This window comes from Salmo salar, chromosome ssa02 (genome assembly GCF_905237065.1).
Source record: "Salmo salar chromosome ssa02, Ssal_v3.1, whole genome shotgun sequence".
NCBI classification, from domain to species: domain Eukaryota; kingdom Metazoa; phylum Chordata; class Actinopteri; order Salmoniformes; family Salmonidae; genus Salmo; species Salmo salar.
In genome coordinates this window covers 15,941,988-15,956,168 of record NC_059443.1, presented here as the reverse complement: position 1 = coordinate 15,956,168, position 14,181 = coordinate 15,941,988, and the positions used below count along the sequence as shown (strand labels likewise).

Below are 14,181 nucleotides of genomic sequence, written 5' to 3'. Positions count from 1 at the left end.
AAACAATCCATTACACAATGATACATTTCATCAAAAAAACATGCTCAAATTACGTTTCCACCTCATCTGAATAAGGACAAGTAAAACATGTTTTAGCTAAGGCTTGCACCAAAATTACCCATTACAATTGAGAGGCTGCAGAAGAACTTAGCATCAACTAACGTTAGCTACAGTAGCTAACTAGCTAACGTTAGCTAGCCTCTTGCCATCAACATGCAATATCAGCTAGGTCTAACTATCTAGCTAGGTAAGATGGTGAGGTGTTTTTGTTTCAGTTGAGGACACGTTGTGAGACACAGAAGCACTTCAAACCATTCAAATGATATAATACCTTGGCTAAATGAAACATGAACAACCACAGAGAGATAACGGATGTATAGTTTCGTGGCTGAAAAAGCCTGCCAAATTAACGTTAACGTTATATAACTAGCCAATTGAAAAGCTAACTAACGTTGCTAGATAACTATCTAAAGTTAGCACATAATAAGCCAACAACGCCAAATTACCGCTAGCTATAGAAGTAGCTAGCTAGCAAGACGAACATATTGGGCATAACATCTCACAAGTACTTTGAATAAAATGAACCATTTGTATCAGCTACCTACCGTTTAGAGCGTTGTCATCTTGCAGGGTTTTGGTTACCGCTTCCCACACATTGCATCCCAAAAGACAGAGAACTATCGCTGCGGTCCTGCTCAAAACCCCGACCCTCATCATTGCAGATGTCACACACAAAAAAAATAGTTCAAATAAATATAAAATATTGGCTGGCTACATCAATGTATTGTAAAACACACACATGTACATCGGGCAAGACTCCATATTTTGTAGCATTAGCGTTCCCTCTATTTTCCCCTTCAGTATGTCCTGTTCAGTTCTGCAACCCACCCCTCTTGCTGCTCGGTCGGTTCTTTTTTTTCTTAAAAAAGAAAGAAAGTCACTAAAGCCAGGACGGCCCCACGTTAACTATTCCAACACCAGACGCTCCCCCAACAGGCGCCTAGCAGAATCATGTGTGGGGTTTGACCGCCATCTTCAGGCGACTCACTGAAGTGGTTGTCTGAAAACCGCAAGTTAATAACACATGTTGAAGAGTTGACAGCTTTATGATGATAGTCTGTATTTGTTTTTAATTAACTATAATAACTCGCCCAAACATTTTTGATCTGAAACAATACTGATAAAAAAACGCCATTTAACCAGAGATGTAATTCCTACTTGCTACTAAAAACTATACTGTCCACTAGCACTGAGCAATTACTGCTTTTTGAGGTCGGTTCGGTTTCAGTTCGATTATTAATACATCACGTTTTTCGATTACGATTTCGATAATTTTTTCAAACATGAAATTCACTATGCATTATATGGGTTGAATGTTGTAATAACACAGAATAAAACAATTAATACAAGTCCAATGATGGTAGTGACTGCCCATTAATGCTTATTAGCCATCATTTATTGACATTACTTTAATAAAATATCACTGTTTTAAGCAATAGAACGCTGGTTGCAATTTCAGTTTAATCCACCAGAAAATAATAAACAAATATTACAGCTGAAGTCAAATATACTAATTGATAAAAAAAAAGATTATTTGGGGATTTTTCTTTTTTTACAAATTGTTTACAGTTTTTTACGATTGCTTACACACTAAAATGTAACTTTTCCCACAATTAGCAAAACCTTACACTCAAGGAGCAAAACACAAGGCTAGATTTGCACAACTGTAAGCACATTGTCAGCTTCACACTATTTGCAAAATATTACACACAGTGATTTGCAAAACACTAAACACACTTGTTTACATCAGACACAGAAGTATATCATGATGTCACTTCCATGCAATTCCAAAGCACTGACTGTCCAATTACCACACCTATGAGCCAATCTGTTAAACACAGCCATCAGGTGCACAAACACATGATTGCTAAATTGTAGACACACCAATCAGGTTTAAGCACTATAAAAATGCAGCAGGTAGGTTCACCTGCCTTCAACCAAAATGGAAGGAGTCAGAAGAAGAGTGAGGGTGAGAGGAGGAGTACAAGGAGAAGGAGAAGAAGAAGAAGAAGAAGGAGGAGGTAGAGGAAGAGGCCGAGCCAGAGGTCGAGGAAGACCTGAAGCAGCAGGAGGAGAACGTGCACAAAGAAGAGGACCAAACTTATCAAATGACATTCGTGCAACACTAGTGGACCATGTTGTGAACCACGGATTGACGCTGAGGGAGGCTGGACTGCGAGTTCAGCCAAATCTTAGTAGATATACAGTGGCATCTGTCATAAGGACTTTTCGACAGGAAAACGGGTAAAAGATCTGTCTACAGTTACAGTAATCAGCCGCTTATTGTATGCACCATATCAGCACTCGTGATACCCCTTCCTGTGACATTGTACAGTAAGTTACATGTAGTATTCTCTACATAGGATTGAGGGTTGGGAACGACAAGGAGGAAGGGGGCCCATATTCACGCAGGAACAAGAGGGAGAGATAATAAACATGGTTTTGGCCAATAATGCTATCAGGCTCAGAACTACAAGCCAACATTATCGGTGACCATGCCATTTTCAATAATGTCCATCAGGTCTCTCAGTCAACACTGGCACGCATCCTGAAAAGACATCAGGTTCAAATGAAACAACTTTATCGAGTGCCTTTTGAGCGGAATTCAGAGGGTCAAACGGCTGTGGCATGAGTATGTGGAGGTTTGTATTGTTCACTTTAGCACTGTGATGTTGCATACCGCACACATTACTTTTTTACATTGACTGTATACTAGACCTATCCTGAACTACACAATCTTGTCTTTCATTGTATTTCAGGGAGTTTTGCAGATGGATGCTGAGGAAATCCTGCATGAATTCATATATATTGATGAGGCAGGGTTCAACCTCACAAAATCAAGAAGGAGAGGCAGAAATACAGGGCTATAATCAATGTCCCAGGGCAACGTGGGGGTAACATCACCTTTTGCGCTGCCATTTCACAGCATGGGGTTCTCCTCCGTCATGCCAAAATGGGCCCTTACAACACACCTCACATTCTCGCATTTTTGGACCGATTGCACCACATCGTCACAGCAGGTAATGAAATGCACCAGATGCAATACACTGTCATCTGGGACAATGTGTCATTCCACCGCTCTGCTTTGGTCCAGAACTGGTTTCAACACCATCCACCGTTGACAGTACTATACCTTCCACCATACTCTCTATTTCTAAACCCTATCGAAGAGTTTTTCTCTGCATGGCGGTGGAAGGTTTACGATATCCAGCCCCAGGCTCAGGTACCCCTCATTCAGGCCATGGAGGATGCCTGTGACCAAGGCGACGCCGCAGCTGTGCAAGGATGGATTCGACATTCAAGACGGTTCTTCCCGCGTTGTCTTGCTAATGACGATATTGCTTGTGACGTTGCTCCATAGCTCAGTGGTTAGAGCACTGGTCAATTTGTAAGTCGCTCTGGATAAGAGCGTCTGCTAAATGACTTAAATGTAAATGTTGCTGAAATTCTCTGGCCAGATCAAGCTAGGCGACGAGATAATATATAGTATGTTTACTGTAGTAATTTCTGTACAATATTGTCAGTTTTTTTCAGATTATTTTTTATGTTTGTTGTTATTTACTGTAATTGTAACCTGTACTGGATACAGTATTTTACGTTTGTCTGTTTGCTGAGCTAACAGTGTTATGCACACTACTGTAGTAGCATGAAAACTGGGACATGTTTTGTTGTGATTCTCCATGTTGACTGATTTGGGTATATGGAGAGAAATAAATGATATTTTCCTCAGTCTGCAGCATTGGTCTTGTGTAGTGTTTCTATAGTTGCACTTTCTCTGTGTACTTCATTTACAATACTCTAATCACTGACAATTTGACTTACTAAAAGTGTTTTAGGTTAGCAACAGCAGTGTGTAACTGGTTCAAAAAGATTGAAGTCATATGAAACGTGTGTGTTTCGTATGGTAACAAAATATTGTTTTTATGAAGTCCTGTATAGTTTTGACAAGTGTTCCATTTTGCAAAAGATCTGAAGTGTTCTGCTACTTTGGTGTAGGGTTGTGCTTATTGTGTGTAGTGTTTTGACAAACCGAGCCCTGTTTTCAGAATTGTGCTTAAACAATTGAAAAAAACTAATTGAAGGATATCATAAATACAATTGGTGGAGTTATGTCACACATGCAGCTAACAAGAAGATAATGGGATGGTTTTCAGAGATTGGTGGGAGGGGTTGAGGGTAGCTGAAGGGTGGGATGTAAAATAACAAAATATGACTAATGTAAAATATACTGTGTCCGTAATATGTTTATGTATAAGCTGAAGTAGAAGCCTAAGTATTGTTGTCCATTAATTTACTCAAATTAGGGAGGGGTGGTAGGGTTATGGGAAAATAATAAAATAAAATGGTTGTAAAAAAAATGTATGAGGGATTGGAAATAATGCAGACATTACATTGAAAAAAACACACATTCTATCTGCAATATTAAAGCTGATCTACCCCTAAAAATAACAAATAGATGGTCATGAAGGAAAGGAGACAAGGAAAGGAGGAGAGGAGACTAAATGAGCTTTCTGAAGAATGGCTCCATAGCTCAGTGGTTAGAGCACTGGTCTTGTAAACCAGGAGTTGTTTGATTCTCACTGGGGTCTTGATTTTGACTCTACCCTCTGTGACATTCATCTGAAACTTTACACAGTGCGCACAGGGTGGGAGTTACCATTTCTCTCCCTCTATACAGCAGAAAGTTCAAAATGTGACAAACTGACAATATCGCCCTGCAAAAATAATTCTCCCTGTATTACTACTGTAAGAGACATTGCCAAACTGACGATACCATTCCACGTTAGCTCAGGGGTTAGAGCACTGCTCTTGTAAACCAAGGATCGTGAGTTTGATTCTCACTGGGGCCTTGATTTTGACTCTACCCTCTGTGACATTCATCTGAAACTTTACACAGTGCTGCACAGGGTGGGAGTTACCATTTCTCTCGAACTATACAGCACAAAGTTCAAAATGTGACAACAAACTGATAATATCGCCCTGCAAAAATAATTCTCCCTGTATTACTAATGTAAGAGACATTGCCAAACAAACTGACGATACCATTCCACCTTTGCCGATTCTGTCCTTGGCCGCCCATCATGATTAAAAAAGGGCTGAAACTAGAGACAGGAGTAGCAGAGGTCATGTAAACCAGTGATGCATGTTGAAAGAATAACAACATTAACTTGAACTTTTACTTATATTAACTGTAACTCAGTAAAACGTTTTCAGATGTTGCGTGTTGCGTATATATTTTTGTTCAGTATGGTAAATAATGTCTACTTCTGAGAAAGTATTAAAACTTCTTAGAGCTAGGGGGCAGTATCCTGAATTTCTGTCTGACTGATGTGCCCAAAGCAAACTGCCTGTTTGCCTGTTACTCAGGCCCAGAAGCTAGGAAATGCATAATACCAAATGCATAATACCAAGCTCACTAAAAGTGGCAGTAATAAAGCCTCTCTTGAAAAAGCCGAATCTTGATCCAGAAATTATAAAAAACTATCGGCCTATATCGAATCTTCCATTCCAAAATTTTTGAAAAAGCTGTTGCACAGCAACTGACTGCCTTCCTGAAGACAAACAATGTATACGAAACGCTTCAGTCTGGTTTTAGACCCCATCATAGCACTGAGACTGCACTTGTGAAGGTGGTAAATGACCTTTTAATGACGTCAGACCGAGGCTCTGCATCTGTCCTCGTGCTCCTAGATCTTAGTGCCGCTTTTGATACCATCGATCACCACATTCTTTTGGAGAGATTGGAAACCCAAATTGGTCTACATGGTCAAGTTCTGGCCTGGTTTAGATCTTATCTGTCGGAAAGATATCAGTTTGTCTCTGTGAATGGTTTGTCCTCTGACAAATCAATTGTAAATTTCGGTGTTCCTCAAGGTTCCGTTTTAGGACCACTATTGTTTTCACTATATATTTTACCTCTTGGGGATGTCATTCGAAAACATAATGTTAAATTTCACTGCTATGCGGACGACACACAGCTGTACATTTCAATGAAACATGGTGAAGCCCCAAAATTGCCCTCGCTAGAAGCCTGTGTTTCAGACATAAAGAAGTGGATGGCTGCAAACTTTCTACTTTTAAACTCGGACAAAACGGAGATGCTTGTTCTAGGTCCCAAGAAACAAAGAGATCTTCTGTTGAATCTGACAATTAATCTGGATGGTTGTACAGTCGTCTCAAATAAAACTGTGAAGGACCTCGGCGTTACTCTGGACCCTGATCTCTCTTTTGAAGAACATATCAAGACTGTTTCAAGGACAGCTTTTTTCCATCTACGTAACATTGCAAAAATCAGAAATTTTCTGTCCAAAAATGACGCAGAAAAATTAATCCATGCTTTTGTTACTTCTAGGCTGGACTACTGCAATGCTCTACTTTCCGGCTACCCGGATAAAGCACTAAATAAACTTCAGTTAGTGCTAAATACGGCTGCTAGAATCCTGAATAGAACCAAAAAATTTGATCATATTACTCCAGTGTTAGCCTCCCTACACTGGCTTCCTGTTAAGGCAAGGGCTGATTTCAAGGTTTTACTGCTAACCTACAAAGCATTACATGGGCTTGCTCCTACCTATCTTTCCGATTTGGTCCTGCCGTACATACCTACACGTACGCTACGGTCACAAGACGCAGGCCTCCTAATTGTCCCTAGAATTTCTAAGCAAACGGCTGGAGGTAGGGCTTTCTCCTATAGAGCTCCATTTTTATGGAATGGTCTGCCTACCAATGTGAGAGACGCAGACTCAGTCTCAACCTTTAAGTCTTTACTGAAGACTTATCTCTTCAGTAGGTCCTATGATTAAGTATAGTCTGGCCCAGGAGTGTGAAGGTGAACGGAAAGGCTGGAGCAACGAACCGCCCTTGCTGTCTCTGCCTTGCCGGTTCCCCTCTTTCCACTGGGATTCTCTGCCTCTAACCCTTTTACAGAGGCTGAGTCTCTGGCCTACTGGTGTTCTTCCATGCCGTCCATGGGAGGGGTGCGTCACTTGAGTGGGTTGAGTCACTGACGTGGTCTTCCTGTCTGGGTTGGCACATCCCCCCCCCCCCCTTGGGTTGTGCAATGGCGGAGATCGTTGTGGGCTATACTCGGCCTTGTCTTAGGACGGTAAGTTGGTGGTTGGAGACATCCCTCTAGTGGTGTGGGGGCTGTGCTTTGGCAAAGTGGGTGGGGTTATATCCTGCCTGTTTGGCCCTGTCCGGGGGTATCATCGGATGGGGCCACAGTGTCTTCTGATCCCTCCTGTCTCAGCCTCCAGTATTTATGCTGCAGTAGTTTATGTGTCGGGGGGCTAGGGTCAGTCTGTTACATCTGGAGTATTTCTCTTGTCTTATCCGGTGTCCTGTGTGTATTTAAATATGCTCTCTCTAATTCTCTCTTTCTCTCTTTCTGTCTTTCTCTCGGAGGACCTGAGCCCTAGGACCATGCCTCAGGACTACCTGGTATGATGACTCCTTGCTGTCCCCAGTCCACCTGGCCGTGCTGCTGCTCCAGTTTCAACTGTTCTGCCTGCGGCTATGGAACCCTGACCTGTTCATCGGACGTGCTTGTTGCACCCTCGACAACTACTATGATTATTATTATTTGACCATGCTGGTCATTTATGAACATTTTAACATTTTAACATTTTGACCATGTTCTGTTATAATATCCACCCTGCACAGCCAGAAGAGGACTGGCCACCCCTCATAGCCTGGTTCCTCTCTAGGTTTCTTCCTAGGTTTTTGGCCTTTCTAGGGAGTTTTTCCTAGGGAGTTTTTCCTAGCCACCGTGCTTCTTTCACATGCTTTGCTTGCTGTTTGGGGTTTTAGGCTGGGTTTCTGTACAGCACTTTGAGAATATCAGCTGATGTACGAAGGGCTATATAAAAATAAATTTGATTTGATTTGATATAATTGGTAGAATTTGATAGAAAACAAATTGAAGTTTCTAAACTGTTAAAATAATGTCTGTGAGTATAACAGAATTGATATGGCAGGCAAAAACCCGAGGAAAATCCATCCAGAATATTTTTGGGGGGAGGTAACAGGCCTTTCCAATGCTAGTCTATGGGCCTACATATAAAAATTCTTCCCATATTGTAGTACCTATGGATTCCACTAGATGTCAACAGTCTTTATACAGGGTTTCAGGCTTGTTTCTTAAAAAACAAACAAGTAATAGTAGTTTTTTCCAAGGGAGCTCAACAGGAAAAGTAGGCTTTTGTGGCGCACGTGAATGAGGGTGCGCTCTTCATTGTTTTCCTTTCCTATTGAACACCGTTCTTTCCGTCTGAAATATTATAGTTTATTTACATATTAGGGTACCTGAGGATTGAATAGAAACATTGTTTGACTTGTTTGGACGAAGTTTACCGGTAGCTTTTGGATTCCTTTGTATGCATGTTGAAGGAGTGGATTACTGAAATCAATGGCGCCAACTCAACTGACTTTTTTGGATATAAAGAAGGACTTTATCAAACAAAACGAACATTCATTGCGTAGCTGGGACCCTTGGGATTGCAAACAGAGGAAGATCTTCAAAGGTAAGTGATTTATTGAATCGCTATTTGTGATTTTGTGAAGCCTATGCTGGTTGAAAAAATATTTTTGATGTGGGGAGCTGTCATCAGATAATCACATGGTATGCTTTTGCCATAAAGCCTTTTTGAAATCCGACAATGCAGTTGGATTAACAGGAAGTTAAGCTTTTAAATGATATAAGACACTTGTATGTTCATGAATGTTTAATATTATGACTTTGTCATTTGAATTTGGCGCTCTCCAATTTCACCGGATGTTGACGGAAGAGGGTATTACTGTCAAGAGGAGTGAAACAAGGTTGTCCACTATCGACATATCTATTTATTATGGCCATCAAAATAAATGATAGCTATTAAAATCAGATCCAACAATAATATCAAGGGGATAGAAATCTGAGGCTTAAAAACCAAGGTGTCATTGTACACTGAGGACTCATGCTTTCTTTTAAATCCACTGTTTTGATCCCATAGACAATCTAGATAATTTCTCTAACCTCTCTGGAATACAACTGAACTATGATAAGTGTACCATTATAAAATGGGATGGTTTTCAGAGATTGGTGGGAGTGGTTGAGGGTAGCTGAAGGGTGGGACGTAAAATAAATACAAATATATGACTAATGTGAAATATACTGTGTCCATAATATGTGTATAGTATGTATAAGCTAGAAGTAGAAGCCTAAGTATTGTTGTCCATTAATTTTCTCAAATTAGGGAGGGGTGGTAGGGTTATGGGAAAATAATAAAATAAAATGTTAGTAAAAAAAAATGTATGAGGGATTGGAAATAATGCAGACATTACATTGAAGATACCCACATTCTATCTGCAATATTAAAGCTGATCTACCCCTAAAAATAACAAATAGATGGTCATGAAGGAAAGGAGACAAGTAAAGGAGGAGAGGAGACTATTAAATGAGTTTTCTGAAGAATGGCTCCATAGCTCAGGGGTTAGAGCACTGGTCTTGTAAACCAGGGGTCGTGAGTTCGATTCTCACTGGGGCCTTGATTTTGACTCTACCCTCTGTGACATTCATCTGAAACTTTACACAGTGCTGCACAGGTTTGGAGTTACCATTTCTCTCGCTCTATACAGCAGAAAGTTTAAAATGTGACAATAAACTGACAATATATCGCCCTGCAAAAATAATTCTCCCTGTATTACTGCTGTAAGAGACATTGCCAAACAAACTGACGATACCATTCCACCTTTGCCGATTCTGTCCTTGGCCGCCCATCATGATTAAAAAGGGCTGAAACTAGAGACAGGAGTAGCAGAGGTCATGTAAACCAGTGATGCATGTTGAAAGAATAACAACATTAACTTGGACTTTTCCTTATATTAACTGTAACTCAGTAAAACCTTTTCAGTTGTTGCGTGTTGCGTATATATTTTTTGTTCAGTATGGTAAATAATGTCTACTTCTGAGAAAGTATTAAAACTTAGAGCTAGGGGGCAGTATCCTGAATTTCTGCCTGACTGATGTGCCCAAAGCAAACTGCCTGTTACTCAGGCCCAGAAGCTAGGAAATGGATATAATTGGTAGAATTTGATAGAAAACAATTTGAAGTTTCTAAACTGTTAAAATAATATCTGTGAGTATAACAGAATTTATATGGAAGGCAAAAACCCGAGGAAAATCCATTCAGAAATATTTTTGGTGGGCTGTAACAGACCTTTCCAATGCAAGTCTATGGGCCTACATATAAAAATTATTCCCATATTGTAGTACCTATGGATTCCACTAGATGTCAACAGTCTTTATACAGGGTTTCAGGCTTGTTTCTTGAAAAACAAACAAGTAATAGTAGTTTTTTCCAAGGGAGCTCAACAGGAAAAGTAGGCTTTTGTGGCGCACGTGAATGAGGGCGCGCTCTTCGTTATTTTCCTTTCCTATTGAACACCGTTCTTTCCGTCTGAAATATTATAATTTATTTACATAGTAGGGTACCTGAGGATTGAGTAGAAACATTGTTTGACTTTTTTGGACGAAGTTTACCGGTAGCTTTTGGATTCCTTTGTATGCATGTTGAAGGAGTGGATTACTGAAATCAATGGCGCCAACTCAACTGACTTTTTTGGATATAAAGAAGGACTTTATCAAACAAAACGAACATTCATTGCGTAGCTGGGACCCTTGGGATTGCAAACAGAGGAAGATCTTCAAAGGTAAGTGATTTATTTAATCGCTATTTGTGATTTTGTGAAGCCTATGCTGGTTGAAAAAATATTTTTTAATGTGGGGAGCTGTCATCAGATAATCACATGGTATGCTTTTGCCATAAAGCCTTTTTGAAATCCGACAATGCAGTTGGATTAACAGGAAGTTAAGCTTTTAAATGATATAAGACACTTGTATGTTCATGAATGTTTAATATTATGACTTTGTCATTTGAATTTGGCGCTCTCCAATTTCACCGGATGTTGTCGGAAGAGGGTATTACTGTCAAGAGGAGTGAAACAAGGTTGTCCACTATCGACATATCTATTTATTATGGCCATCAAAATAAAATGATAGCTATTAAAATCAGATCCAACAATAATATCAAGGGGATAGAAATCTGAGGCTTAAAAACCAAGGTGTCATTGTACACTGAGGACTCATGCTTTCTTTTAAATCCACTGTTTTGATCCCATAGACAATCTAGATAATTTCTCTAACCTCTCTGGAATACAACTGAACTATGATAAGTGTACCATTATAAAATGGGATGGTTTTCAGAGATTGGTGGGAGTGGTTGAGGGTAGCTGGAGGGTGGGACGTAAAATAAATACAAATATATGACTAATGTAAAATATACTGTGTCCATAATATGTGTATAGTATGTATAAGCTAGAAGTAGAAGCCTAAGTATTGTTGTCCATTAATTTTCTCAAATTAGGGAGGGGTGGTAGGGTTATGGGAAAATACTAAAATAAAATGTTTGTAAAAATGTTTTATGAGGGATTGGAAATAATGCAGACATTACATTGAAGATACCCACATTCTATCTGCAATATTAAAGCTGATCTACCCCTAAAAATAACAAATAGATGGTCATGAAGGAAAGGAGACAAGTAAAGGAGGAGAAGAGACTATTAAATGAGTTTTCTGAAGAATGGCTCCATAGCTCAGGGGTTAGAGCACTGGTCTTGTAAACCAGGGGTCGTGAGTTCGATTCTCACTGGGGCCTTGATTTTGACTCTACCCTCTGTGACATTCATCTGAAACTTTACACAGTGCTGCACAGGTTGGGAGTTACCATTTCTCTCGCTCTATACAGCAGAAAGTTCAAAATGTGACAACAAACTGACAATATCGCCCTGCAAAAATAATTCTCCCTGTATTACTACTGTAAGAGACATTGCCAAACAAACTGACGATACCATTCCACCTTTGCCGATTCTGTCCTTGGCCGCACATCATGATTAAAAAAGGGCTGAAACTAGAGACAGGAGTAGCAGAGGTCATGTAAACCAGTGATGCATGTTGAAAGAATAACAACATTAACTTGGACTTTTCCTTATATTAACTGTAACTCAGTAAAACCTTTTCAGTTGTTGCGTGTTGCGTATATATTTTTTGTTCAGTATGGTAAATACTGTCTACTTCTGAGAAAGTATTAAAACTTAGAGCTAGGGGGCAGTATCCTGAATTTCTGCCTGACTGATGTGCCCAAAGCAAACTGCCTGTTACTCAGGCCCAGAAGCTAGGAAATGGATATAATTGGTAGAATTTGATAGAAAACAATTTGAAGTTTCTAAACTGTTAAAATAATGTCTGTGAGTATAACAGAATTTATATGGAAGGCAAAAACCCGAGGAAAATCCATCCAGAAATATTTTTGGTTGGCGGTAACAGGCCTTTCCAATGCAAGTCTATGGGCCTACTTATAAAAATTCTTCCCATATTGTAGTACCTATGGATTCCACTAGATGTCAACAGTCTTTATACAGGGTTTCAGGCTTGTTTCTTGAAAAACAAACAAGTAATAGTAGTTTTTTCCAAGGGAGCTCAACAGGAAAAGTAGGCTTTTGTGGCGCACGTGAATGAGGGCGCGCTCTTCGTTATTTTCCTTTCCTATTGAACACCGTTCTTTCCGTCTGAAATATTATAGTTTATTTACATAGTAGGGTACCTGAGGATGGAATAGAAACATTGTTTGACTTGTTTGGACGAAGTTTACCGGTAGCTTTTGGATTCCTTTGTATGCATGTTGAAGGATTGGATTACTGAAATCAATGGCGCCAACTCAACTGAGTTTTTTGGATATAAAGAAGGACTTTATCAAACAAAACGAACATTCATTGCGTAGCTGGGACCCTTGGGATTGCAAACAGAGGAAGATCTTCAAAGGTAAGTGATTTATTTAACCTGTTAGGGCTAGGGGGCAGTATTGACACGGCTGGATAAAAAACATACCCGATTTAATCTGGTTACCACTCCTACCCAGTAACTAGAACATGCATATACTTATTACATATGGATAGAAAACACCCTAAAGTTTCTAAAACTGTTTGAATGGTGTCTGTGAGTATAACAGAACTCAAATGGCAGGTCAAAACCTGAGAGATTCCTTTACAGGAAGTGGCCTGTCTGACCATTTCTTGAACTTCTTTTCCATCTCTATCTTTTACTAAGGATCTCTGCTCTAACGTGACACTTCCCATGTCGTCCATAGGCGCTCAGAGCCTGGGAAAAAACAGAATGTCGTCATTCCAGCCCCAGGCTGAAACACATTATCGCCTTTCTCAAGTGGCCGATCAAGGGACTCTGGGCTTATGCGCGTGACCCGACCGCCCCGCCTTTGTGATTTTTTCCTCTGTTTGCCGAAAAGGAGATTCCCTGTCGGAATATTATCGCTTTTCTACGAGAAAAATGGCGTAAAAATTGATTTTAAACAGCGGTTGACACGCTTGAAGTACAGTAATGGAATATTTAGAATTTTATTGTCACGAATTGCGCCATGCGCACGACACTTCTTTACCATTTCGATAGTGTCTGGAACGCACGAACAAAACGCCGCTATTCGGATATAACGATGGATTATTTTGGACCAAACCAACATTTGTTATTGAAGTAGCAGACCTGGGAGTGCATTCTGATGAAGACAACAAAAGGTAATCAAACTTTTACAATAGTAAATATGATTATGGTGAGTGCTAAACTTGCCGGGTGTCTAAATAGCGAGCCCGTGATGCCTGGGCTATGTACTTAGAATATTGCAAAATGTGCTTTCACCAAAAAGCTATTTTAAAATCGGACATATCGAGTGCATAGAGGAGGTTTGTATCTATAATTCTTAAAATAATTGTTATGCTTTTTGTGAACGTTTATCGTGAGTAATTTAGTAAAATGTTAGCGAATTCCCCAGAAGTTTGCGGGGGGTATGCTAGTTCTGAACGTCACATGCTAATGTAAAAAGCTGGTTTTTGATATAAATATGAACTTGATTGAACAAAACATGCATGTATTGTATAACATAATGTCCTAGGTGTGTCATCTGATGAAGATCATCAAAGGTGAGTGCTGCATTTAGCTGTCTTCTGGGTTTTGGTGACATTATATGCTGGCTTGAAAAATGGGTGTCTGATTATTTCTGGCTTGGTACTCTGCTGACA

At 39.8% G+C, this 14,181-nt stretch overlaps 1 protein-coding gene and 2 non-coding genes across 4 annotated transcripts in view; 2 read left to right on the top strand and 1 right to left on the bottom strand.

Moving 5' to 3' along the window:
- LOC106576092 (protein FAM171A1) overlaps positions 1-942 on the bottom strand; it is a 35,021-nt gene extending 34,079 nt beyond the window's left edge. For both annotated transcript variants that reach the window (XM_045698448.1, XM_045698449.1), the window contains exon 1: positions 606-942. In XM_045698448.1, coding sequence (XP_045554404.1) covers positions 606-717 — 112 coding nt within the window. In that variant the 5' untranslated portion in view covers positions 718-942. The remainder of the gene's footprint in view (positions 1-605) is intronic.
- Positions 943-9,512: 8,570 nt separating this feature from the next.
- trnat-ugu (transfer RNA threonine (anticodon UGU)) lies at positions 9,513-9,585 on the top strand. Its single transcript has one exon. It is a non-coding gene; the product is annotated as a tRNA-Thr (tRNA).
- Positions 9,586-11,680: 2,095 nt separating this feature from the next.
- On the top strand, positions 11,681-11,753 carry trnat-ugu (transfer RNA threonine (anticodon UGU)). The gene has a single exon. It is a non-coding gene; the product is annotated as a tRNA-Thr (tRNA).
- The last annotated feature ends 2,428 nt before the right edge of the window (positions 11,754-14,181 follow it).